The 26851-nt window shown below is 54.3% G+C and overlaps 1 protein-coding gene and 8 non-coding genes across 9 annotated transcripts; 2 read left to right on the forward strand and 7 right to left on the reverse strand.

The window, feature by feature from the left end:
• The first annotated feature begins 4444 nt into the window (after positions 1 to 4444).
• LOC142821547 (uncharacterized) lies at positions 4445 to 6391 on the forward strand. Its single transcript, XM_075912804.1, has one exon. It carries the CDS (start codon positions 4480 to 4482, stop codon positions 5797 to 5799), a length of 1320 nt encoding a protein of 439 aa, XP_075768919.1. The 5' UTR covers positions 4445 to 4479; the 3' UTR covers positions 5800 to 6391.
• Positions 6392 to 11570: 5179 nt separating this feature from the next.
• On the reverse strand, positions 11571 to 11642 carry TRNAE-CUC (transfer RNA glutamic acid (anticodon CUC)). Its single transcript has one exon. It is a non-coding gene; the product is annotated as a tRNA-Glu (tRNA).
• A 3887-nt stretch (positions 11643 to 15529) lies between these two features.
• TRNAQ-UUG (transfer RNA glutamine (anticodon UUG)) lies at positions 15530 to 15601 on the reverse strand. Its single transcript has one exon. It is a non-coding gene; the product is annotated as a tRNA-Gln (tRNA).
• A 636-nt stretch (positions 15602 to 16237) lies between these two features.
• Positions 16238 to 16327, reverse strand: TRNAY-GUA (transfer RNA tyrosine (anticodon GUA)). The gene is given in 2 exon segments: positions 16238 to 16273; positions 16291 to 16327. It is a non-coding gene; the product is annotated as a tRNA-Tyr (tRNA).
• A 2143-nt stretch (positions 16328 to 18470) lies between these two features.
• TRNAS-GCU (transfer RNA serine (anticodon GCU)) lies at positions 18471 to 18552 on the reverse strand. Its single transcript has one exon. It is a non-coding gene; the product is annotated as a tRNA-Ser (tRNA).
• A 2948-nt stretch (positions 18553 to 21500) lies between these two features.
• On the reverse strand, positions 21501 to 21573 carry TRNAV-AAC (transfer RNA valine (anticodon AAC)). The gene has a single exon. It is a non-coding gene; the product is annotated as a tRNA-Val (tRNA).
• A 433-nt stretch (positions 21574 to 22006) lies between these two features.
• Positions 22007 to 22079, reverse strand: TRNAK-CUU (transfer RNA lysine (anticodon CUU)). Its single transcript has one exon. It is a non-coding gene; the product is annotated as a tRNA-Lys (tRNA).
• A 2029-nt stretch (positions 22080 to 24108) lies between these two features.
• Positions 24109 to 24181, forward strand: TRNAF-GAA (transfer RNA phenylalanine (anticodon GAA)). Its single transcript has one exon. It is a non-coding gene; the product is annotated as a tRNA-Phe (tRNA).
• A 983-nt stretch (positions 24182 to 25164) lies between these two features.
• TRNAS-AGA (transfer RNA serine (anticodon AGA)) lies at positions 25165 to 25246 on the reverse strand. Its single transcript has one exon. It is a non-coding gene; the product is annotated as a tRNA-Ser (tRNA).
• Between the last annotated feature and the right edge of the window lie 1605 nt (positions 25247 to 26851).

Below are 26851 nucleotides of genomic sequence, written 5' to 3' on the forward strand. Positions count from 1 at the left end.
TGACGTTACTGCGGCCGCCGCGGGGCGGGCGGGGAGTGACGGGCGGGGACGCACTAAACTGCCGGCTGCGGGGTGTAGAATGGGGCCGGCGCGGTCAGACCGCGCATGCGCAGCGGGCTAGTGACCCCGCTCAGAGTCCAGCGCCCGGGGTTTAGCTCAGCCCGCGAGCTGCCCGGCCACGCCCCCAGCGAGATTCTCCAGGCCCCGGGGCAGCCGCTCCCCGCGTGTCTGTGCCGAGAGCAGCTCCCCTGGGGCGGGCACCGGCTCTGCGGGGGGAGTCTCCCGCGGGACAGCGGAGCGGCCCCGAACCAGCTGCTGCGCCGGGGGCCGGAGGGGGGGAGCCAACGGGCTGCGGGTCCCCCCCCTCCAGCCCCCTGAGCCCCATGGCCCCGCCGCAGTGCAGCCCCTGCCCCTCCATCGCCCCCACAGCCCCGCACCCCAGCACTCGCCGTGGCAGCCACTGGCCGCAGCAGGAGCCCAACGGACCCCGCCCCCCACTGTGACGTTGCTTGCTCCGCCCCTTGCTCTCGCTCCGATTGACAGGGGTTCCCCGGGCTGTCACGCTCCAGTGACGCACAATTGCCCGCCCCCCCCGTGGCCTCATCATCAGTGACGTAATTGCCCCGCCCCTTGCTCCCCCGCCCGGGTGACGGGGATTCCCCTGGCCCCGCTGTCAGGCCGGGAGTGACGGGGCCGCCCAGAGACACCGAGACCGGGGCAGGGACTCGGAAGGGGGCGGGGCCGGGGCCGGGGCCGGGGCTCCACGAACCAATGAGAGCGCGGAGCCCAGTGACGCGCCTGCGCGCTGCCGCCTCCCCCTCCGGCGCGAGACACGGACCCGCCTCTCGGGCCACTGGGGCGGGAGCGCGCGGACTCGGCCGGGCTCGGGCCCCAGAACGTGTCACCTGCGGGGGGGGCGCCGGGTCCTCGCCCTGGGCAAGCAGCTCCCGCGACTCCCCCCCCCCCCCCGCGACCGTGACAATCCCCCTGCGAGCCCCCCCGCAGCCCCCTTGCAAGCCCCTCACTGCCCTTCCTGCGAGCCCGCCCCCCTCCAAACCTCCCACCTCGTCCCACGGGGCTTTGGCAGACACCCCAATACCCTGCAAAGCCCCGCTCTGAAGTGCCCCTGGGCTCTGTTTGCAGGACGCTGGGAACGGGCCGCAGGGGGCGGGTCACTGGGGATCCCTGTTCTGTTCATTCGCCCTGGGGCCTTTGTCTGACCCGGCCTGGCCGCTCCTGTGCGCATGAGACTCATAAAGTCATGAATTTTGGCAGCGCTATTGACACAGGCTCCTTTTGGAACGAGCCAGAGCAGCCTTAGCGCACGTCAGAATCGGGCCCTTGAATCATGGATTCCAGCTGGAATAGGTGTTTGGCCTGAGAATTGGGTGTCACTGGGCTTGGAGGGAGCAGATGCCAGCGAACCTCGATTTCACTGTCCATTCGCAAATTGATGAAAAATCTTTCCCTTCATAGTAACTGAAAGTTCCACACAGGCCCAGAAAGAGCCAGGCTGCTTGAAAACTTCTTATTTTTGAAGGACTTTGACTTACTCTGTTTTGAGAGTCACATTAACAATTTCCGGTTTAACAATAAAGTTTTTCCTGTTTGAATCTTAGTGTCTGTCACTGAATAGTTACTGTCTGAGCCAAGTACTGCCTGCCCCTCCCCCTAGCATTTCCCACTGCTGTGAAAATTGAACATGGGAAAACTGCAACTGGGAGCATGTAACTAGATCCATATAAATACTCAACTGTTACTTTATCTGTCAACATCACAAGTCAAACACAATGAATTCTGCACAAGATTCACTCTCACTCCTTATAGGCACAGTTCTGGGAGCTGAGCATCACAGCCTGGTGGATTCTGGGGAACATGTGATTCCCCAGGGACCCTCCACACCAGCCCAGGGGCAGGTGCCAGAGCCAGAGTGTGGGACATTGATCACCGAAGCCTCCAGGGCTGGGATGTCTCCTGCTGGCTCTTCCCCTTCCAGGAAACAGCCTGAGTCAGCTCCAGGGAGGGGAACAGCCGGCTGTTGCTGGAGGCAGGTAGAGCCTGAGCTCAGGAAATTGAAACTGATCCTCTTCCCCAGCCCAGAGGGAGCCATGGCCGCAACAAGCACAGTGGAAAGTCTCACAATGGAAGTGACTTGTCCTGTCTGCCTGGAGTATTTCTCGGACCCGGTGATCACAGCCTGCGGGCACAATTTCTGCCGCGCCTGCCTCAACCGGTGCAAGGAGGGACCCGGCTCAGCTGTCACCTGCCCGCAGTGCAGGGACCCTGTGCAGCAGGGACCCCTCGGGCCCAACAGGCAGCTGGCGAACGTGGTGGAACTCGTCAAACAGCTCAGTTTGCAGGTAATGAAGGGAGCAGGCAGGGGCGGGGTGTGTAGGGAGCAACAGGCAGCACTGAAGCTGTTCTGCCAGGAGGATCAAGCCCCATCTATGTGGTCTGCAGAGAGTCCTGGGTGCACCAAGCACACATGGTGCTGCCCATCTGGCTAATTTCCCTGACTGTTCTCTGGCCCAGTGCAACTCACCAGCCAGCTGAAGCCTGCCTGGACCAGGAGAGGCTGTGACAAAAGAAATGCTCCGGCCAGGGGGCAACAGAGGCCAAATTCCAAGTCTTTAAAGACACTGGATGTGAGAAACTTCTCTGAGATGCTCAGTGGAATCCTTCTGAACCTACCTCCCTCCCCCAGGGGAGAAATGAGGGCCCATTACCGCATGGGAGGGGTATGGATCAGCAGCAGGCTGGCCTCTGGGAATGTGCTGCCTTTAGACAGGAAAAGGGGAGTTACAAGCTGCTGTTGTTGTTACAGATTTGATGACTAGAATTTAATGTTATTACTTGTATTTGCATCGCAGTTGCCATGTGATGTCCGGGCTCTGCACAAAACACAACCAGGGACAATCCCTGCCCTCAGCAGTTTACACTCTAGATAGACAAAAGTTGGGAAGGAAATTGAAGCACAAGGGGAGGGGGGGAAAGAGAAGAGACAGTGAATCAGCTAGGCAGTTAGCAGATGAGGTCTGTTTAGAGCCTTTGTTTCTCCAGACACAGTTCATGATCCTAACCACTAAGCCATGCTGCCACCTCAGCCCCAGGGCTGAAACACGTTGGTTAGGTGAGAAAGATGCCGAGCAGAGAGGTGGTTTCCCACTGGGATGCTGAACTCCTGGGCTGCTCCGGGAGGGGTTAAACTCAGATGCTGTGACCGGCACTAGAGGAGATCGCTGGGCTGAACACTGTGTGGGACCCAAGAACTTTGAGTTCACCCACAGCAGGGCTCCAGGCAGCGCAGGGCCACGCCAGACACCACTGGGAGCAGACTGGGTTGGAGCAAAACTACCCCCAGGCTGGAGCTGCCCAGTGCGACTCTGACCTGTGCCAGGCAGCCTTTGGGAATCTCCCAGGATGCACTGCTGCCAGGAGCTGTACCAGGCACTGGAGCAGTGGGTACCTGCCCAGAGGGTGTTACCACTGCAGGGCAGCGCTGGGGCAAACCTCAGCCACCCTGAACAGAAATCAACCTGCTTAATTAAGGGAGTCACAGACCCATCCCCAGAGCACAGGACATGCCCACGCCTGCTTGCCTGGCCTCACCCACCTGCATTGGTCTCCGTGGGCCTGTCCCTGCCTCTGTCAGACCATCCCCACCTACATCACTCTGCGTGGAGGTGCCGCCCCCTCCAGCCCCCACCCTCACAGGTGTCCTGCTGCAGCCTCAGCTTAGTACCCATAGGGTGGAGTTAAGTGTCAGAAATCTGTGGGTTTGCCAAGTTCTCCCTGCTGCGCACTCAGCTCCCCATGAAAGGGCCCCAGGCTCCATCCATGTCCCTGACCAGCCCTTTCCCTGTTTTCACACAGAAACAGACTCAAGCCGAGAGGCAGAAGATTGTGGCCGAGTTTCAGCAGCTGCGGCAGTTCCTGGAGGAACAAGAGCGACTCCTGCTGGCCCAGCTGGAGAAGCTGGACGAGGAGACTGGGAGGCTCCAGACTGACACTGAAATGGAAGAACAAGTCAGGGGTTTCTCCCAGAAAACCACTGCGCTGTCGGAGACGCTGAGGCAGTTCACAGGTACCTAGAAGGGATTGGGGAGGGGAGAGTGAGCGAAGCATCTGAGGCCATAGAAAGAGACCGTTGATGGTCATTTGGTTCCTAATTTGATGAAGTTTCTGTTGAATTATGGGGTCAGAATGGTGCCCACTTCCTGTCCCAGAAACTCAGGTGGATTATTTGAACCAGATCAGCCATACTGTCACTGGTACATTCTCCTGCACATCCACCAACGTAATATATGCCATCATGTGCCAACAATGCCCCACTGCTATATACATCGGCCAAACAGGACAGTCCCTACGTAAAAGAATCAATGGACACAAATCTGATATTAGGAATGGCAACATACAAAAACCTGTAGGGGAACACTTCAATCAGAAGGACGAGGGGCCATGTCCTGCACCCTTTAAGAAATGGGATGGTCGGACCCCCCACTTCTCACTATGGGCACAGTTTGCGGGCAGGGGGCTTTGCAGGCAGGGGCTGCGCTTTGTGTCGGGGCAGCTGATCAGCGCAGCCCCTCCTTGGGCACCAGCCTCTGCCCTGTGCTGGCCCCTCCCAGTGACCCCACCCCAGATCCCTTCCCCAGAGCCCTGCCCCCGGCCAGGCCAGAAGCCAGAGCTGGGCTCCCCCCATTGAGCCTGGCTGCCCTGAGGAGCCCTGGACCCTCCACTGCCCTGGGGGTGACTAATGCCCAGGCCCTGCTCTCTGGGGTGAGGCGGCTCTTCCCCCGCGCTGCCCCCTCCCCTCTGTGCCCTGGGCGGGGGGTGGAGGCTGCAGCAGGGGAGGGAGTTTCCCTCTGGGGGTTAAAGCTGGAACCTGCCTCCTCTGCCCCCCACCCCACTGAACCCTCCTGCTCTGGGCCTGGCCCTGGGGGTGGAGCAGCCCGAGCTGGGGGCAGGAGGCTGCAGCCTCTGCACACAAATGAGAAGCTGATGAAGCAGGTCCCATTGCCCAGGCTGAGGCGCTGCAGTGACAGCTCGGCTCAGTCTCAGGGCCCAGGGCAGAGGCAGCTCCCTGGGGCCCAGGCCTGTCCCAGCCACAACAGGGCTGCTGGGGAGGGTGAGAAATGGCCCCAGCCGCCCCCAGGGCTGAGCTCTGCCCCTCACGCCCTGATTCTCTCCCCAGCGACTGTGACTCTGGATCCAGACACGGCTCATCCCCACCTCGTCCTGTCTGGGGATAGGAAACGTGTGAGATGGGCAGACACACGGCAGCCACTGCCCGACAACCCGGAGAGATTTGACACTCGGCCCTGTGTGCTGGGCCGTGAGGGGTTCACCTCGGGGAGACATTGCTGGGAGGTGGAGGTGGGGGATGGGCGACACTGGGCTGTGGGGGTGGCCAGAGAGTCTGTGAGCAGGAAGGGAGGGATCAGCCTGAGCCCTGAGGGGGGGATCTGGGCTGTGCTGTGCTGGGGGGTTCAGTTCTGGGCTCTCACCACCCCTGTGACCTGCCTGCCTTTGAGCCCTCCCCGCAGGATCCGGGTTTGTCTGGACTGTGACCGGGGGCAGGTGACATTTATTGATGCTGGTGCCGAGGCCCCGATCTTCACTTTCCCGCCGGGCTCCCTCCCTGGGGAGAGAATCCGACCCTGGCTCCGAGTGTGGCCAGGATCCCCGCTCAGCCTGTGCCCCCTGAAATCAGCCTCTCTGACCTCACACAGCCCAGTCTCTGTGACCTCACAGGACTTCCCTCACCCAGCCCCTGGCCCCTCATCTCTGATGCCTTAAAGCTCCTCCCCCTCCCTCGCAGCCCCAGGGATGGGAGGGGGAATAACCCCTGGGACTGTTGGAGGAGCAAGTGGGCAGAGGCTGGGGCTGGGCTGGGCAGGGGCAGAACTAACAGCTGGGCTGGGGACAGGCAGAGGTGGGGGTGGCAGGACACAGCGTTAACTAATCAGGGTTTGGGGGGTGGGGGGAAGCTGGACGCTGCGCAGCAGCAGGGAGCGATTTGTACCAGTCTGTGTCCTGAAATCTCACTGGGGTCTCCAGCCAGAGCTCCAGCCACAGGAGCCAAAGTCGCCTTCCCCTGTGACCATGGGGCAGCCGGCAACACTTGTAACCTGTGTGCCCCTAAGATTTTCCCTCCCTGATCAGAGTGAGTTTGATCTCGTGCACCAACTCTGAAGTCATGGGCACTTGTTGGGCGTGTGCCAGAAAGATTCATATTTAAACATGAGACTTCTTACTTCTGTACAGATAACTTTTTAATAAATGTTATTTGATTCTATTGCATATGAAAAATGACTTTCAGTCTGTCTCCCTGAGTCCATCTGGGTATTTCCCTTAATATGGGCGTTTTCATTCCTTTGAAGAATACTGCTGTTAGAGATCCTATATCGTGGCATGTTCCAAAACAAAACAAATCACTTTTGTCCAAGCCCCACATATACCACAAAATGCAAGTCTCAGTTTCCTATCCCCTGTTGAGGGCTGACTTACCACTATCTAAGGGTACGTCTACACTGTGGAGCTCTTGCAGGATACCGGAAGTATCCTGAAAAAGCTATTCCACAATAGCTATTCCGCGTATATTGAAGCAACCTGTTATTTCTAAATAGATTTTCAAATAAGAGGTGGCTTATTCTGATGTCCCGGTAGCCCTCGTTCCACAAGGATTAAGAAGCAGTTAGGAATAATGAGTTATTTCGATATTTGGCACTGTGTAGATAGCACCAAATTATGAAATAAGCTATTCTGAAATAGCATTGAAATAAGCTACATAATTTGCTTAGCACATATTGCGTAGCTTATTTCAAGCTAAGGGTGCTATATAGACACACCCTAAATATTTACAGGAGATTATAATGTGGTCCAGAAATGTGTCTTTAAAATCGTGTTTTTAATTTTACATAATACAGATCTATAACACAAACATAACAGCACCCCTTTCCCCCCCGCTCCTCCATGGTGATCCAAAAAATCCTCCAGTACAAGGTGAGAGCAGGGCAACATGCTGTTAATGTTGCACTATACAAGTGACACTTGCCAAAGGCTAAAGTGTAGCATGTTGCCACTGGATTCCTGTAGCAGGCGGGCAAGGCCACACTTCACCGCAGGGAAATCCTGACGGGCCCACTGTGCTGGTTACCTGGTGCAGTCTGGTCGTCTTGCTGGAGCTTGGCTTGTTTTACAAGGTATTTACAGGGCCCGAGGTCACCTCTTCAGAATGCTCTTTGAGGTAGAGCTGGAAGGAAACTATTTTTTGTTTGTTTCAGCACAGTAGAAAAATGCTGAGTTAGAAAAACAGCCTGTTCCTAGATGCCTGAGAATCAGCTGAGCCACGTCCTCCACCCACGAGGGGTTTTTACTCTCCTCGGCTCGAACACGTCTTGTACTGAGCCCAGACTGAATGGTGAATACACCATCAATGGGACCCGGGTGTGGGGCCCCCCTTTTCCTCCCATGTCTCTCACGAGAACACTCCGGTGGCTACGGGTGTGTGAGAAGATCTATAATAAGCAATGACATTGAGAAGCAAAACCAAACTGATAACGTGTACTTTGGACAGAACCAAGCCAGTGAAACACACACAGACGAGAGCCCTCATCCAGCCATCACTTGAAAGCGTGTTAGGCACAATAAGGTTCTGTCCATGCACCACAGCCTCAGCCTCAGCCCAAGGAGCAGCTGCCACATGGGCCTGGCCCCCACTCTCCCACCCAGCCCACCACCAACGACTTACTTTCCAAGGGAGGGGGGTGCTGCACAGTGGTTCTGCTGAGGAGGGGGTGGGATGCAAATTCTTTGTGCGCCCCCTGGAGGGAACTGAGGTTGCGACCTGTCCCTATGCTCACGGTGAAACATTGTCATTGCCAGGCAAGGACAAAATCTGGCTCTCGTGGTGGAGGGAGGGTTTTGGAAAGTCTGGCCCATGTTTCTGGAAACTCCTGGGACCATCCCGGCTTTTACCCTTCACTAGAAGCTCAGGAGAACCTGATGAAGCTGGGTCCATTCTCCACTGCCGCAGGGGTCAGAACAGGGAGTGAGGGATCCCCCCTCTGCTCAGGGTCTGCTCAGAGACGTCTGGGTCGAAGAGGTGACCAGTGGAAGGGCCTGAGCCCAACCAAACCCACTGACACAAACTCCAATTAACTTCCAGATTCATCCACCAGGGTCACAAGACCAACCCAAACAACCCCCTGAGAGGAGCCATCATCTTCTGCTTTCATTTACCTCACAGCAAAGCTCTGTGCTGCTTCTCCTGCCCCTCTAGGGGCTTCTCCAGCAGGACACATGGAGCCGGCAGGAATTCTCTGCTAGCAGCCAAGGGAGGGGCTGGGATGCCCCCTCCCCTGAGCCCCCAGGAGTTTTATTCCATGGAAGCCCAGGGAGCCCCAGGAGAGTCAGAGAAGGGAGCGGCTCCTTGTCCTAGGAGGGGTTTTCTCTTTCTCCTTCACATCCATTTAACGTGCAAAACCGCCGCAGGGAGCAGTACGGGAACCAGGAGCTCAGAGCTTGTGTGCGCAGCACTGGAAGGAAAACAAGAGGTTCCGTGTGACACGGTGGGATGGAAAAACTGTGATTTGAAAGGGAAAAGTGATGTTTGTGTGGTTGGGTCACAGATCCCCAGGGATTATTTTCTGATTTAAAAAAAATGAAAGAAAAACCAGTTTGCAATGCAAAGGAAGCTCTTCTTGCTTCTGTACCTTGCTACAAACTAGAAACAGGGTCAGCTACCTTTCCAAGGTGGAGTGCAGAGCTTTGACTTATTCATCTGTATGGACGGGTCCAAGTGCCCGTGATGCTTTTGAAGTACTTCTTACAGCAGCGTCGTTAACAAATAAATTCAGATGCAAATCTTACCTTTCAGTGTGAGCCTCAGCCTTGCTGAGTTCTCCAGTCTCGGGCTCGTGGTTTGATACTTTAAGCAGCACACAAGCCTCTGAGTGTTCAGTCGTTAACTGGCTCTGGGATGGACATATGTGAAAATGTCTGTTCACAGAGGTGTGTAGATCCAAAGGCTGAGAGCTGTGAAAATGCCACTTTCTTCAAACAGTCAAATTTCACAGGCAGGGCATTCCAACAGGCCATGATAGCGACTCCACTTGATAGCCTCAAGTGTGCACCACAGATCCATAAACTTCAAGGCCCTTAAGTCTAAGCATTGTAATTCAATTGAGCTGCATTTCAAAATCCTCAGCACCCATCCACTGAAGCACTGTTAAATCCATGTTGCTGGCCACAAAGTTGTCTGGTTTGATTAGAAAGGAAAACATTGGGCCAAACGTTGGAAAACTTGAAATCTGACAGAAAATTCTGAGGCGAGTTCTTGCGTGTTCATTCTAGTCTCAGCAACGCTGACTGGGTGATGTTTCAATAGTTCTTTCAGATGTTGGAAATAGCAGCAACTCGAGGTGCCAGTGTCCAAAGAAAAAATGGCAAGTTTTGCAACAAACGCCTTCCCAGTTTCAAAAAAGACCCAGACTCATCCTTGAAGCAGAAAAGCTAGATCAGGCTGGTTTTAGTAGGTTCACTATCTCTCACACACAACGCAAGGTCACGTTCAGTCAGTTGCATACACACTTCACATTGTTCCTTTTAACAAAATACATTTTCCTTCTCAGAGGTTTGGTCATGGTGGCTGGCGGCCGGCATGGCGCACTAAGACCCAGGGCAAAGAGGCAGCCGGAATCTCTTGCTACCAGCTCCTTGCCTCCCAGCTTCTTCCCTGTCGGCAGCAGCTGCAGCCCCTTTCAACCACTGGGTCAGCTGCAATTTTACAGTTAGGCTAATTGTTCTCCACCTGCAACCTGCTCCAGTCAGTGCTCCTGCCACGACCTGGCCCAGGAGGGCTGGGGCCCAGTAGCTTTTCACCCCAGCTTTGTGGGAGGCCACGTAGGAAGGGGCCACTGCAGGTGCACAACCCCCTGGCCTGCTGTGTCCGTGGAAAGGGGGCAAGAGGACACATACCTCTCACTGGGGAACAGGGCGCATGGATCCCACTCGTTCCTGCAGAAAATGAAACAGCTGAGCATTTTGCAGAGAACAGGCCAGAATCCTGCTGGGAGAGGCTCCATCATGCACAGACTCTGCACAGGGCCAGACTGCTGGGAGGAGGCTCTGGCCATGGACTTTCCTCCCCTCTCTGTTACCTCCTGCACCTGGGGCTGAAAGGGACGTGGGCTGCAGGCTGGTCCTGCCCAGCTGCCTTCCCCAGTGGGAAGAGAAAATGCTCATGGAAGTGCTCACATGTCTCCAATGCACTCACCTGAGGGCCTGAATTCTTGCTGCCCCTGGGTGCACCCAAATGCCCTTTCTGGGGGGGCAGCCTCCCCAGCTCACACCCTTCTTGTGACACTCGTTGCTGTGAGAACAAACCTTCCAAAGGAGTTTGACTTTCCTTCATCTCCCCTTGCTGCGGCGCTAAAAGAAATCCTGAAACAGGCCCTGTCGCTGGAGAGATGGAAATGGGGCTGTTCCTGGTGGGGAAAGAAGTGGGTGTGTCAGGAGGGGGATTTGAGCTCAAACCTCCCCACACACAAGAACCCCCCATTAGGGGCAAGGAAGAGCCTTGAGTCAGGCACTTGGGAACACTTGACTCCTGCTACACTATGATGAGGTCTGAGAAGAGCTGTTGCATAAGGTCTGGCTAGCTCAGTTGTCAGAGTATGAGATTCTTAATTTCTGGGTCATGGGTTCAAGCCCCATGCTGGGACTTTATAGGCAATTCACTCTCTGCTTCTGCCAGGGTTTAAGAAAGAAAAAGTCTAGTCCTGGAGTCCAGTTTTAGTAGAACCAACTGCAATTTCCATCTCCTGAAGGGAAGAGGATTTTCTTCTCCTCAGTTCTAGTCACATCAGCCCAGGGAGGAGAAAAAATAACCCTCCACCCGCTGATTGTCCCCCGTCAGCTTCTGTAGCTTCACCTCCTGCCACAGCAGCTCCAGCTTTGAGCTACAAATCTCAAGGGGCTGGTGAGGAAATGAGGAGCTGGCAGCTGGGTTAGTGGCTTCCCTGAGAACAAGAGGTGGCCTGCTTCAGTAGCGCAGCAGCTCAAGTTCCCCTCAACCAGCTTCTCCCCCTGGAGCCACCCCCCAGGGCTGCTGAGGCCCCTGACATGAAGCAGTGGGACCACCAGAGGAAGGTGCCAGCCTTAGCCCCTCCTCCCAGCCCCTCCCCAGTTCTACATTCCCATATAAAAACCAGAGCGTTTGTTCTTTCAACAGGGATAAGTCCTGATTGTGTTACCGGGAGAGAGAAGGGGATGTGTTGGGGTGTGTTGAGGTTGGGGGGGAGGCACAGAGGGCAAAAAATGAGGAGTAATGTTAGTTAGTTGGAACCAAGGGGCTGGGTTTGAACTACTGCAGAAAAAAGGACTCTGCCCCTGGAGCTGCCCCGTCCTCTCCAGAGCCCTTACGCTGGCGCTGGGGAGGCCTGAGTCCAGGCAGTGCCCAGCCAAGGGGGAGGGGTTTAGGGTTAGCCCCATGCTAGGTCTCAGCTGCTGTAACATGTGGCAAGAAAATTGACTAGGGAACATGTTTTGGGAAAATTGCAGCTGGTTTCCCTGACTGGGAATTGAACCCAGGGCACAGCAGTGAGAGTGCTGGATCCTAACCACTAGACCATCAGGGACACATAAAACAAGCCTCTTTGCTCACCTACACTAGCCTTTCGCAGGCCATTTTCTGTCCACTTCAGGATGGAGGGTCCATTCTCCCTTGCCCAGAGGGGACAAGAACAGCCAAACAGAACATCAAAGAAGCCAGACTGGGCCATGCCAGTTGTCCAACTAGCCCAGGATCCTGTCTCACAACACCAGCCAATTTCATTGTCTGGAGGGAATCCTCAGGACAGACAGTTATTAAGTGATCCCTCCATTCCCAGCTTCTGGAATACACCTGCTAGGGACACCTGCTCTGTCCATCCTGGTGAAATGCCATTGATTGACCTTTCCTGCATTCAATTATCCAGTTCTTTTGTGGACCTTCTTGTAGATTTCACCTTCGCAACATCCTCTGGCAAGGAGTTCCACTGGGCGCAAAAATGCTTCTTTTTTAACTTGGTTACTTACCAGTTTCATTCTGTCACCCTGGCTCTTAAGTAGGTGAAAAAATAATTTCTTATTTGCTTTCTTCACCCCTGTCATCATCACATAAACCCCTGTCCCGTCGCCCCTTGCTTGTCCTTGTCCCAAGCTGAGAAGAAGTTCCATGAACTCCTGGGAGCTGCTTTCCAAAGAAGAGGCATTTCCAGCAGAGAAGATGGCGAAGCCCAATCCCCCTACACAAAGGCCCAGGAAATACCAGTGGAGATTGGGAAAGCTCCCTCTCAGGCAGCGCTACGGAATGGATCCGGCTGGCCATCGGGCTGACTAACCCATCAACAGACGAGTCCCCGTGAGACTTCTCAGCCCAAGTGCAGAGACTGTGGAGTTTCCCACTCCCAGCCCAGTGGCAGAGGGGCAGCGCCCTGAGGAGGCAGGTCCTGAAGTGGAGGAGACCTTTGAAGGGAACAGAGACAAGGGAGACGTGAGGTGAGAGGAAGGGGAACAAGTCGCCTCTTCTCAAGTGAGACATGGTGGGAAACTGCCGGTTCCGGTGCAAGCCGAGCTCCAAGGGCTGGTTCCTGCCCTGGTGGCTCCTTGCAAGGCCTGGCTTGAGACACACCAAGAAGTGCCGTGTGTGGCCAGGAGAGAGAGTGTTTACAATCCAGACAATCAATGGTTGCTGCACTTCTCCCTCCCCTCAGTGATGCTAAATCTCAAGGCCAAATCCCCAGGCCAAGCAGCTGGTGGAGATGTGCATGTCAGAGCCTCTGCCCACTGAGCTGTAGCCTTCTGTGCCCAGGGAGCCAGACACCGCCAGGGCTGGAGGGAAATGGGGACTGGCTGCACTTTGGGAGGCAAAGGTGTTGTCTGGGACCATAGAGTAGAACAGTTTCAGTGGGCTCCCTGAGGATGGCACCATGGCTTAGTCGGCTAACGCCCCTGTCTACTAAGCAAGAGATCCTGGGATCAACTCCCAGTGGTACCCAGTGGTACCTTGTGGTGAACTTTTTTTACTTTTTCTTATGTCTTTCTGGCCTCTGACACTCCAGCACTGGGGCACTTGAGCCCTTCAGCCAGATTCAGACCAGATCGGTTGGAGTCTCTCGCGCTCATCGAGGGGGATTCTGCACTTGCTGCTTTGGGAGCCAGGGTCACATTGCAGAGCTCTCCCAGGGATGTCCCACGGTGCCACCAGCCCAGCACCAGCTGCTCTCCCTGCCCTCAGCAATGTGGCTGCATTTTATCCTTCCCCTTCAGTGACAACCGGCCATTCCCTGCCAGCCCCAGCCCCTGTAGCACCCATTCCTTTCCCCAGGAGCAGCGTGAGCACCAGTGCAGTGCCCTGCTGAGGCTGCAGCTGTGGCTGTGGGAGGCAAGCCCCTGGCTTTGGGAGGGAGACATGATGTCAAGGTGTTAAGTTTCATCCATGTCTAGTGTGGGGTGACCCACACTTGGGGGGCAGCTGGAGGTGCCTCCTGAGAGCTGATTTTCAGCCCTTCCTGTGTTTCTGGTTCCTTCCAACAGCGCGACTCTGTTATCTAAAAGTTGAGGAATGTGTATTGGGAAGAGGGAATTTCTGTCTTTTCAGTGTCAGTACAGGCAGTCCCCGACTTACGTGGATCCGACTTACGTCGGATCCCTAGATACGAACGGGGGTGAGGCAACTGCCGCACATGCGCAGCAGCATCCCCGGGGCTCGCTCACGTGGATCCTGGGATCCATCTCCTCCTCCTGCCGGCTCTGACTGGTCTCCGCCTGCAGCAGCAGCTGGCCTAGGGAATGGGGTCCCGCAGAGCTGCTGGGCAGAGGAAACGCGCCTCCCCAAGTCCGCTGCCAGCCACGGTCTCGCAGCCTGCTCCCCGGTCGCCGGCCAGCCTCAGCCCGTCTTCCCCCTCCACCCCGCTTCTTCCCCCTCCACCGCTCTATACATGCCGGGGCTCACTCACACGTGGAGCCTAGGTGCAGCAGCAGCAACTGGCCATAGGGAATGGGGTCCTGCAAAGCGGAGGAAACACGCCTCCCCAAGTCCGCTGCCAGCCGCGGTCTCGCAGCCTGCCCCCCGGTCGCTGGCCAGCCTCAGCCCGTGTTCCCCCTCCACCCCCTTCTTCCCTCTCCACCCCCCCTCTATACATCCCAGAGGCTCACTCACCTGGATCCTAGGATCCACCTCCTCCTCCTCGGGCTGGCTCCTCCGGCTCTGGCTTCTGCCTGCAGCAGCAACTGGCCACTGGGAAAGGTGTCCCGCAGAGCTGCCAGTGGAGGAAAAGTGCCTCCCCATGCCTGCTGCGGCCTCACAGCCTGCATGCCCTCCTTCCCGTAGCAACAAGGTGCCCTCCTCCCCCAACTAACAAGCTGCCTCCCTCCCCCCAGCAACCTGGCTGCCCCCGGCAACAGGCTGCCAAATCAGCGGACAAAAGCAGCCTCTCCGCCCCCTATTATTCCCACCTTTCCCCTCCTCCCCCTATACATGCTGGGCTCCCTGGGCAAACAAAGACTCCACCAAAACAAACAAAGTGCTGGCCTCATTGTGTTAGCAAAAAAAGGACCCTCCTCCTAGAACCCTGGGTGGTGTGTGGAAATAAAACTATTAGCTCAAAGCATGGTGCAGAGCTGTTTGGTATTTGATGAGTTACTCCTTTAGTCCTGAGTTTGTCACAGGGACAGAAATAGATGTGAAATCTTCTGAACAGGGGAACAGACAGCAAAACAAACATTAGAGGGGAGTTAACCTTTCCCTATGCTATCCAAAACTAAAAAAAATGTTTGGCTAGAGTTTCCCCTACAATATGTACCAGTTCCGAATTACATACAAATTCAACTTAAGAACAAACCTACAGTCCCTATCTTGTACATTACCTGGGGACTGCCTGTAGTGTGTCCGAGTGGACAAAGCATTGGTTTCCTAATCTTGGAATTGTGGGTTCAAGTCCCATCTGAAGTCATAGTTATGACATTTCCTAGTAAGTGCAATTCTCTTTGGCTTCCTTTTTGCCATATTATCTGTTAGATGTTTGAACACTGGAGAAGTGTCCCCTGGAACTGCCATTCCAGGGTTATGAGTTTAATTCTTGAAGGAGCCATTTAGACACGTCTGAGGCAAATCTGTCAGGGATGGCTCTTGGCCCTGCCATGAGCATGGGGAGTGGACTAGATGACCTCTCAAAGTTCTCTCCAGCTCTATGAAATGATTTATCTCCTTATAAAGAGCATCTGTGGACACTCTCTTGTGCAAGAAAGTTCTAATTGCTGTTTTAGGCACAAGAAATCCCTCTTGCCTGTGCACACTGCCTTCTTGTGCAAGAAGCCCTCTTTTCCAGTGGTTTACTATACATTTTCTTGCACAAGAATGCACATGCAGGGTAAACACTCCGCTAGTTTTTGCACAAGAATGGCCATTCTTGCGCAAAAGGCCTGCAGCATAGACATAGCTGTGCAGTGTGAGAAAACCTCACAATAACAAGCTCAAACCAGCAGGTCCCACTGAGACTTGAACTCAGATTGCAGGATTCAAAGTCCTGAGTGCTGCCCCTTACACCATGGGACCTACACACTGACCGCTTCATGGGCATTGGGGACACTCAGTTTTCTGGCTGGCCTCTGCACTCCTGGCTTTCCTCCTGCTGCTTCATCCCTCTGGCTATGACTACACGGCACATTGATTTTGGAATAAGCTGTCCTTGAATAGTGATTCCAAAATAGTTTATTTCGAACTAGCACATCTACACTGCCGGGAAACCTCAGAATAGTCTGAGGCAGGCTCCCCAGCGTAGACGACCTGTCTCAGAAGAATAAGTTAGTATGTCCACAAGAAGGGGCTAGTTCAAACTAGTAGCAGTGGCGCAGCTACACAGGCCTTATTTTGAAATAGCTAATTTGGAATAGGCGTTAGTCTTTGTAAAATGAGGTTTGCAGAAGTCGGAAAAAGCCGTCTGATACTTCAGAATTATTTCAAAATGATGGAATTGCTGTGTAGACTCTTGCATTGTTGTTGTGGAATAACGGCCATTGTTCCAAAACAACTTTTGTGTGTGGACAGAACCTGCACAGCCCAAGAAATGTGATTGGCAGCTCCTCCCCACCATTGTTTTGTCAATTGCAGTGCAGGGTTCTGAAGACATGGACACAAGGTAACCACCTTCGTTGTCTTCTGCTAAGGCCAGGCTGGAGGGAAAAGAATGGCTCCTTTGAGCTGGAGTTGAACCGGCGACCTAAGGATCACTTGCCAAACACACGCTACAGTCCTCCGCTCTACCAGCTGAGCTATCAAAGGGTGCCTGAGTATGTCTTCTTTGTCCAGGTTGTCCTTTCTGCAAGTCTCAGGGCAATCGCTCCCCCCCAAGTAGGTGGCATTGCTGATGAGGGGCAGAGGTGCACAGAGGCTGTCACAGGTACTTCACATGCAGACAGACCCCTTCAGTGAAACCTGATCTAGATCCATCCATGTCACAGCAAAAGGAAGAAAGTTGGGTTCTTCTCATGTGTCTTCTTTGTTCCAGAGTCTCTAGGGGTGTGGAAGGGTCAGGTCTACAAAAAAACAAACCAATTGAATGAACCTTAGTCTAGAAGCACCCCTGAGGGTTTCCTTCTATCTTTGGCCTGGAAAGGTCTTCTGTAACAATATGGTTTCTCTGTAACCCTATTGGAAGGCCTGTAGCTATTCAGTAGGTCTAAGCTAAAGCTTTCTTTTGCAGCCAGACTGAAGAGCAGCAGCAATTATCTGTAAAGCCTGGAGTCACATACTCATATTCCAGCTAAATGACACTGAAATAGTGTCACACTTAGAAGTCCAAGACCCTGACTATTGCACCCCAGCTCACAGCAACCCTCATCTCTTCTCTCTGCTTTGCAGCAGGGTAATTGCTGGGCTAGAATAAAGGGAAAAGCTGAACCAGAGGAACACACGCTCCCCCTCCCACTCTCAGACCCCCCATACCCAGCCCCCTGCCCAGAGCCTCAGCTGTGGCTTAAACCTGGTTCCAGGGAGAAGAGGCCAATGCAAACAGCCCCATGGCAGCGAGGGAGTCAGCACGTCGGTGGGTGGGGCAGAGAGCTGGGGGCAGATCTTGGCTCTAACTCACTAGGCGACCTTGGCCTGTTCAGTGAATCTCTCCCTGTCTCCATGGCCCTGTCTGTACAGCAGGGACAGCAACACTCACAGCCCCACAGGAGGGGGCTGGTTTAATGCTTCACCCCACGGCCCAGCAATGAGCCCCCAACTCTCCCTGTGCTCGGGGAGCCAGGTTTGATGTGTGAATTCTGTGGGGCAGGTGCCGTCAGCCCTGGGCACTGGGGTTAGTTACCAGTTTCCCCTGCCCTCTGGCACTGCTCAGATCAGAGCTGAGGCGGCTGAGTGGTTCAGGTTTTCGATTAGAAAGCCAATAGATTAAGCAGGTTCACAAAATCCACTAGTTCTGTAGCCCCAGAAATGTAAATGTGAACCACAGTCCTGCCTGTCCCTTCCCCTCACGCCATGGGGCTGGAACGCCAGAGGAGTGAGGTGTCTGAGTTGGGGGCCATATCACAGAGGGCTGGGGGCCTTTGGAGGAGTTTCTTTGTGTCTCACTTTTGTGGTCCCTGATTTTTCTGTGGGTCAGTGGCTCCCGACCCAGAAAAGGTTCCCCACCCCTGCCATAAATAAAGCAACATTGAAACCTTGTGTGCTGGCCATAATGTTTTCCCTTTCTTTAAAATGAAGTTTGATCAACTAACATGAGACAGTTCAAACGCTTAATCTATTTAATGATTTAAATGAAACTTTTCTCCCCAGCTGCAGCCCTAGCAAAATGGCTGGGGTGTGATTATGTCATTAGTGGCGAGTGTCCATTAGTAACCAAGAGTCCATGGAAAGGTTTGGGGCGGGCAGGGGCTCAGCAAAGGGGTGGGGTCTTGGGGAAGGGACGGGGTAGATCCTGGCTTGCCCTGACATTTAAAAGGTGACCTTGGGGGCATGTGGCCCCCTGAGCAGCCTCTGATGTTCCCTGTGTGAGCCCCAGAACCAGCCCTGAGTGACAGGGGCAGAGGGGGAGCAGCTCACACATGCCAAGGGGCTGCCCAGGGGCAGGACATGAGCCCTGAGAGGCAGCAGTGACATCACAAGGAACTTTTACAGCACCTCAGCTCATTGGCTGGGAGGCAGTGACCTCACAGAGGGGCCATGGCAACAGCCAGGTGGGACAGGCAGCAGGGCTGGGGCATCTCAGAGACCCCCATGGCCTGGCTGCCTGGAATCTCCTTTGTGAGGTTTCCCCTTGAGGGCAAAAGGGATTGAGGGTCCCAGCTGGGAGTGTCTCTGTGGAGATTTCCCCTTTCCTCAGGCTGCAGTGGGAGGGGTTGGGGCAGGCAGGGGTACAGGAGAGGCTGGCATTGAACTGAAGAGAGAGCTGGGAGAAGCAAGAGGAAGGGCTGCAAACATCCAATGAGGATGGGATTTGAACCCATGCGTGCAGAGCACAATGGATTAGCAGTCCATCGCCTTAACCACTCGGCCACCTCATCTGAGCTGTAAGGGATTGTTACCAATTACCCAAAGCCGTCACTGCCAGGAACCGTTGTGCCACTCGCTGGCTGGCCAGGGACACCCAGGGTAGGAAGGTTTTGGCTTTTCACAATGTTCCCTGGGCTGTTGTACAAAGCTCAGTGCTCGTAACAAACCAAAACAGCCCTTGACTACATCTACGCTGCAGGCTTATTACACAAGAACTGTTTTGTGCAAGAGTTCCTGCGCAAAATGTCTTGTGCAAGAGTACGTCCACATTGCCATGTGCTTCTGGGCAAGAATGTCCGTGGCAGTGTGCACACTCTCTTGTGCAAGAAAGCTCTGATGGCCATTTTAGCCATAGGGATTTCTTGCACAAAAAAACCCTGTTGCCCATTCATACGACCTTCTTGTGCATGGGGAGAGGAATACCTCTTGCGCAAGAAGCCCTCTTTTCCTACGTTTTGCTGTAAATTTAGTTGCACAAGAACGCGCGTGCAGTGTAGATGTTCCTCAAGTTTATGTGCAAGAACGGCCATTCTTGAGCAAGAAGCCTGCAGTGTAGACGTAGCCCCTGGGTGCCCAGAGACGGGCTGTCTAGTCACAGTCTGGCTCAGCGCACACTCTGCAATGGGAAGACGTCCACGGAGCAGGCAGATGGCAGCGGCACACGGCTCTGGTGGGCCCAGCATCCAGAGGAGCGTTTCCGATATGAGTGTTTACTGACAGTGTCCGTCTCTGGTCTGACTTCACAGTGTGGTGAGACACTGGCACCCACAGCAGCATGGATGGGGTGGCTGGATGGAGTGGCTGGTGGCTGGCTGGTAGGAGCAGTGGCAAGTGGCCAAGGGAGAGGGTGAGCCTCATTTGCATTTCTAATGAGCCACCATTGTTGTGGAAGAGGCTCTTGCGCCAGAAGGTGCAGGGGACAATCAGCGGGCGGAGGGTTATTTTTTCTCCCCCCTGGGCTGATGTGGCTAGAACTGAGGAGAAGAAAATCCTCTTCCCTTCTCCTCAGAAGATGGAAATTGCAGTTTGCAGGATTCAGAGCCCTGAGTGCTGCCCCTTACACCATGGGACCTGCGGTGTGAAAGTGCAGTGGGCACCTCTGACTCTCAGCTCTCAGGCTGGCCTCTGCTCTCCTGGCTCCCTCCAGCTACTTCATCTCCCAGGACTCCCTGTGAGAAATGTGTCACTTTCACCCCTGGGAGCAGCTCAGCCATGCAAAGGGGCTGCCTGGGGCAGGACATTAGCCCTGGAGGGCAGGGGTGGGTGTGGCAGTGACATCACAAGGGCCTTTTGCAGCCCCTCAGCTTATTGGCTAAAGGAGGTTGGGAGGTGATGACCTCACAGAGAGTCCATGACAATGGCCAGGTGGGACAGGCTGCAGGGCAGGGGCCATCTCAGAGCCCCCCATGGCTTTGTTGCTGGGAGTCTCCTTGAGAGTTGCCCTTGAGGCCTTTTCGGAGCCTTCTCCTTTCCCACGACTAACTGACCTAGATGCCAGACGTCGCTGTGGAGAAGGGTAGTGCCTCCAAGAAGGCTTCTGTAAATGCAGCAGTGGAATTAGCTCAAGTGGTAGAGCGCTTAGCATGTGAGAGGCAGTGGGATTGATGCCCACATTCTCCAACTACAGCTCAGCTCTTATCCCTTATTTTCACTGTCAGGGGCTCAGTGGCCCCCTCCCTCTTCCTACCTGCTCTCCCAAAAGAGACAGACCTGGCTCCCCTTTCTTTGCCACCAGAAATTGCCATGCTGCAAAGCAGAGAGTGGAGATATCAGGCTCTGTGGTGCAATGAAAAGCATGTTGGACTTTTAAGCTGCAACAAAATACAGGACTATGTAGCACTTTAAAGACTCACAAGATGGTTTATTAGATGATGAGCTTTCGTGGGCCGGACCCACTTCCTCAGATCAAATAGTGGAAGAAAATTGTCACCACCATATATAGCAAAGGATACGATTAAAAAAACCGAACACATATGAAAAGGAGAAATCAAATTTCAGAACAGAACGGGGATGCGGGGGGGGGGGGGGGGAAGGTAAATGTCTGTGAGCTAATGATATTAGAGGTGATAATTGGGGAAGCTATCTTTGTAATGGGTAAGATAACTAGAGTCTTTGTTAGGACCCCGCCGTAAAGTGTCGAATTTTAGCATGAATAACAGTTCAGAGGATTCCCTTGAAAGTGCAGTTTTAAAAGGCTTTTGAAGCAGGATGCAGGTAATTAAGTCATTGAGATAATGTCCTTTCTGGTTGAAATGGCAAGAAACTGGTTTTTTTCTGTATTTTGTTTCAGCTACCCTAGACTAACATGGCTACTTTTCTATCACTATTTTAAGCTGCAGTGATTCATGTGAGCCCAGCTAGACATTCAAAGTTTGTGGGTTCAAGTCCCACGAGTGTCACTTTAGCTGCTTTCTCATTTCCAGGGTGCAGCTTTTACAGAACAGGCAACCCTTAGGGTGAAACTGGGGTGTGCCTGAGTCCAGACAGTTCACAGCAGACCCCAGTGAGGATGGAGGGAAGGGCTGGTTCTTGCGGTTGGGGCTGGGAGTTGTTCTGAAAGGCTTCAGGTGCCGTTAGATCATTTTATCCCTCCCTGTCTCCTACCAGTGCTGAGCAACACTCAGGCTATGTCTGCCCTACACTGCTCTTCTGGGAAAAGCTACGCACATTTCAAAACCCAATTTGTGCAGCTTTTTCTTCTGCTTTTTTTGGGGGAGAGGGGAAGAGTCACACAAGGGAGGCAGCAGGCAGAGCCAGCCCAATGCACCAGCTTCCCAGGGCAGGGGAGGCCAAGGCACAAGCAGCTGCCTGGCCTAATTTATCTGGCTTCCCCAGGTTGGCACCCAGGGGCATTATCAGCTGACGTTACCCCCCCTCTGTCACATGAGCGTTGGGCTCATCAACAGGCTGGTCAGCAGCAGCTGCAGTTACCTGGGCACCACAATAAGAGAAGACCCTGTGTTTCTGCCTGGCTTTGAACCAGGAACCTTTTGTGTGTTAGGCAAACACGATAACCACTACACCACAGAAACACATTTCAATAGGTGGAACTTGTCTGACTGTTCTGTTTCTAGCTCTTTCTAATACCCTGGTCTGCAGGGGAGGGAGATGCTCCTTGTGAACACTCCACCTCTTGTTCTCAGGGAACCACCTAATTTCCTCACCAGCCCCTTGAGATTTGTAGCTCAAAGCTGGAGCTGTTGTGGAAAGAGGTGAAGCTACAGAAGCTGACGGGGGACAATCAGCAGGCGGAGGGTTATTTTTTCTCCCCCCTGGGCTGATGTGGCTAGAACTGAGGAGAAGAAAATCCTCTTCCCTTTTCCTCAGAAGATGGAAATTGCAGGTGGTTCTCTCTCTGGTTCTCCTAAAGCTTGACCCCAGGACTAGACTTTTTCTTTCTAAAACCCTGGTGAAAAGTGAGAGCCAATTGCTCACAGGCTGAGAATGTGAGTTAAAGAAGGGCACTGCCCAGCATGGGGCTTGAACCCATGACCCTGAGATTAAGAGTCTCATGCTCTACCTACTGAGCTAGCCAGGCTGCCTGCAAAAACGTTCCTAATATCCCATCTCAGGGTAACAGGAGCCAAGTGTTCTCCACTGCCTGACTCAAGGCTCTTTCTTGCCCCTACTGTGGGGTTCTGCTCTGTGGAGAGGTTTGAACTCGAACCCCACTCCCAACACACCCACTTCTTTCCCCACAAGGAACGGCCCCATTTCCATCTCTCCAGGGACTGGTCCGTTCTCTGCAAAATGCTCAGACTGTTTCATTTTCTCCAGGAACGAGAGGGATCCAAGCGCCCTGTTCCCCAGCGAGAGGTATGTGTCCTCTTCCCCCCTTTCCAAAGACACAGCAGGCCAGGGGGCTATGAGCCTCCAGAAGCCCCTTCCTACTTGGCCTCCCACAAAGCTGGGGTGAAAAGCTGCTAAACCCCAGCCCTCCTGGGCCAAGCCATGGCAGAGGTAGCAGGATTCACTCCCATCTTCTCCTGTCTGTGCCCTGGTATCCCCCAGGTGTCCATGTTGTTCACTTATCTCTGGGCTTTGGGCACCTGCCCCATCAAACCTAGTTTAAAGCCTCCTCACTAGGTTAGCCAGTCTGCACCCAAATACTCTTCCCTTCCTCAACAGGTGAACCCCAGCGCTGCTGAGCAGCCCTTCCTGCAACAGCATCCCATGGGCAAGGAAGCCAAAGCCCCCTGCCCACTGAGCTGTAGCTTTCTGTGCCCAGGGGGCCAGAAACTGCCTGGGCTCGATGGCTGGAGGGAAGTGGGGAACGGCTGCACTTTGGGAGTCAAAAGTGTTGTCTGGAAACATAAAGAGCCATTTTAAAGACACTTTGGAGGAGGGCACCATGGCTTAGCTGGCTAAAGCACTTGCCTCATAAACAGGAGATCATGGGTTCAAGTCCCAGTGATGCCTTGTTGTAACCTTTGCTCACATTTACTTATGCCCTTCTGGGACACAGAAGAGGCCTCTCCTGGCCACCCATGGAACTGCTAGTTCAGGAAAAGGCTGATTGGGGAGGGGTATTGGGAAGAAGGAAACCACAAGCCTGGAGCCCCTGCAGAGGCTGCTGGCACTGGCAAGGCAGGGCTCTGACTGCAATTGCTGGGACAAGACAGCCAGCACCACACACCCTTGTGATTCCCTCAGGGGGTCAGGTCAGGGCCTAGAGAGCCTGAGGGAGCAACCACTGCAGCTCCTGCAGCCATAGAGAGTCAGGGTATGTGGGCATCAGGTGCTTCTCACTGGGCAATGAAATTGGCTGCTGTCCTGAGACAGGATCCTGGGCTAGTTGGGCAACTGGCATGGCCCAGTCTGGCTGTTCTGATGTTCTGTTTGGTTTCTGGTCTTGTCCCCTCTGGGCAATGGAAAATGGACCCGTGTCAGGCTAGTGTAGTTAAGGAGAGACCCATGTTCATGTGTCCCTTATGGTCTAGTGGCTAGGATTCAGTGCTTTCACTACTGAGGCCTGGGTTCAATTCCCAGTCAAGGAAACCAGCCTCATCTGTATTAATGAAATCTGCCAAGTCTTTGCCCTTTTCCATCACAGGGAGGGCCAGTGGCCTGAGGGAAGGGAGGGGCTGGGGTGCCAGTGGCAGACACTCCCAGCAGCCAAGCACATTTCTCAGGCAGCCCCTTCCGTGCGCAGGGGGTACAGGTCACACGCCTGGGTGAATAAGAGCTTGTGGGGACTGGCCAGGGCTTCAAGCAGGCAGCTCCCATTGGCCACAAACAAGCCTGGAGCAGGGACCAGGCATGAAGCCTTTTCCTCTGCAGCTGAGAGACACAAAGGGCCCAGCAGCCCCTTCTCTCAGCTGTGCGTGGGGGCAGGGTGAGCAGGGAATCTGCCTGAGGCTTCTTGCTGCCATGTTGGGTGGCTTCATGGGCTGGATCCAGCCCGCTGGCCTGTATTGCCCAGGCCTGGCTTAGAGGGAACCTTGGCTCTGGGCTGTGGGGGAGGGGCGCTGTGGAAAGGCCAGTCTCGCCTTCCTGGGGAGGGCATGATGACATGCGGCAAAACATCCTGGACAGAGAATTACAGGCCACACAGGACTCTTATCACAGCCAAAGTAGCTCAGTGGGGAGAGCGTTAGACTGAAGATCTAAAGGTCCCTGGTTCAATCCCAGGCTTTGGCATGCTCCCATAGGGGCTAATTACTTCAAGTTGATGGTTTTGCTTAGAGCTGTTCTCACAACCTGCACTGCAGGAGAAAAGGGGAGATGAGCTGCATCCTGGGGCTCTATCCTGCCACAGGGCAGGTACAAGGGCTACAGTTGGGGGGAATCAGGTGACACCACAAAAAACACTCCCTGTTGGCAGTGCTGGAACATGGCACCACATGAGCATGTTGCTAACACCCATGTTTCCCCCCCTCAGGGCCACTAGAGACTTCAGGCAGCTCTGTCCTTGCACCCTGGGGCTGTCTGTCTGGGCCATGCACTCACACACACTGGCCCCTCCCTTTCTAGGACAGGGCTCCTGTTGTTCCTTGCTTTACTCAACCTGGGAGTTGGGCTTATCCCAAGCAGCAGGGTGTTTACCTGGGGAGCCACAAATAGGAGCAGAACCCCCGTTCCCACTTTTTGCTCGGCTTTGAACCAGGAGCCTTTTGCACATTAAGCAAACACGATAACCACCACCCCACAGAAACATGCTTGTCAGTTTTTTTCTGTACATAAACTTGGACAAATATTCTGTAACTAATTCTTTGCCCAAGGCAGAGCAATAGCAGGGAACAAGACCCCCCCCCAATACTTCTCTAGACCCTTTCCTCCCAACATGGGGGGGGCGCTGTGCGGCTCGGGAGAAGTAACCCACATCATATCCCCAACATTTCTGCCCTTCATGGATGGACCTTTGGGGGCAGGCCCAGACGCTCCATCCTCTCACTCAACTCCTATCACACACTGGAGCAGGGCAGCCCCCAAGGGTAGGGCTGAGCCATGGGCAGAGGCTGCAGGAGCTGAGCGTTTCCCTAGAGCCCAGGGACCCATAACGAGGTACCATGCGCCGTGTCTCTCTCGGAAGGCGCAGAAAGGGATTGACTGGGGACAGGGAGAGTGGCTTAGGGGTTGTGCAGCTTGTTGCCCTGGTTAGGGCGTGGCCAAAACACAGGCCGCGCTGTGAGCAGGATTTGAACCTGCGCAGGGAAACCCTATTGGATTTCTAGTCCAACGCCTTAACCACTCGGCCATCACAGCTGTGAAGTCAGCAGTGTCCCAGGATAAGGGAAACTGGTAAATAATCCCAGTGCTCAGGCCTGACCTCACCCGCCCCACAGAATTCACACAGCAAACCTGGCTTCCAGCACACAGGGCAAGCTTGGGGGCTCATTGCTGGGCCATGGGGTAAAGCATTAAACCAGCCCCCTCCTGCAGGGCCTGTGAGTGTTGCTGTCCCTGCTGTACAGACAGGGCCATAGAGCCAGGGAGAGATTCACTGAATGGGCCAAGGTCACCCAGCGAGTTAGAGCCCAGCTCTGCCCCCAGCTCCCTGCCCCACCCACCGACGTGCTGACTCCCTCGCTGCCAGGGGGCTGTTTGCATTGGCCTCTTTTGTTTTCTTTTCTGCTGTGAGACATTGGGACAGTTGGCCAGGGCGTCCCGCAGTTGCCATCTCCCTCTGTGCAGGTGCTGTGCAGAGCCCCGACTAGCAAACACTGACACTGCTGTTAGGTCCAGACCAGAGGGGAGTGTTTAAGGGTTATTTCAGAAGAAGGGTTTTCTCCCCAAATAACTGCATCTAAACAGTGTTTTTTATTTCATAATAAAGTATTTTGAAACAGCACCCAGACGCGATTATGCAAATAGAGCGCGGGATATTTAAATCCCGGTTTCATTTACAATTTTGAATGTCTCCATTTGGATCCCTCTCCTGAAGGAGACTGCAAGTGTAGACATGTCCTGGGTGTTGCAACCTCCCAGCACTCACCTGATGTTCCCTCCCCGCTGCCTGAAGACGTTTGGGAGTCCTCCTGCATCCCCTGGAGCTGCAGGACATCAGCGTTGTCATCCTGAAGCTGCAGCTGCTGCTTCCCAGGTGTCTCCATCCCAGACTCCACAACTATCCCTGGAGACAGGGGCTCCCCACGCCCCGGGATTCGGTCCAGTTCCTCACAGTATGCACAGTGCTGCGGTGCTTCCCCAGAGCGGGACCTGCCCTCACGGGCTCTCACACACCCCTCCCGCAATTAGTTGACCTTGGGTCTGACTTGGTCTAGGATGCAGGAGGGGGGAGGTGGCCTTTCTCTGCAAGGCCATCAGCCATTGGGCCATATGTTAGATAATTTCATGGAGGTTAGGTCCATAAAAGCTATTAGCCAGGGGATAAAATGGTGTCCCTGGCCTCTGTTTGTCAGAGGCTGGAGACGGATGGCAGGAGACAAACCGCTTGATCGTCGTCTTCAGTCCTCCCCCTCTGGAGCACCTAGTGCTGGCCACTGTCGGCAGACAGGACACTGGGCTAGACGGACCTTTGATCTGACCCAGTATGGCCGTTCTTATGTTTTTATGTTTATAAATGTCCGCATTCCTCCCCCTGGACTGCTGGGCCTGCAGAGACTCCCCATCGGATCACAGCTCCAAGAGGGTCTTTATCTCTGGCCCAGACACTGACAGTGCCCAGTGTTTGCTGCCCCGTGCTTGGTCCTGTGATGTGTCCCTGGAGGGGTCTCTGGGGGTTGTGCCTGAGACATGGCTCTCTGGAAGGCAGACGTGCTCGATCTTAGGCAAAGGACCCAGAAACAACACTTTACGGCAAAAAGCACAAGGACGCTCTTGTTCCGCATCCTTGGGCCACAAAAAGTA

The sequence above is a fragment of the Pelodiscus sinensis genome, chromosome 31, assembly GCF_049634645.1.
Source record: "Pelodiscus sinensis isolate JC-2024 chromosome 31, ASM4963464v1, whole genome shotgun sequence".
NCBI classification, from domain to species: Eukaryota; Metazoa; Chordata; order Testudines; family Trionychidae; genus Pelodiscus; species Pelodiscus sinensis.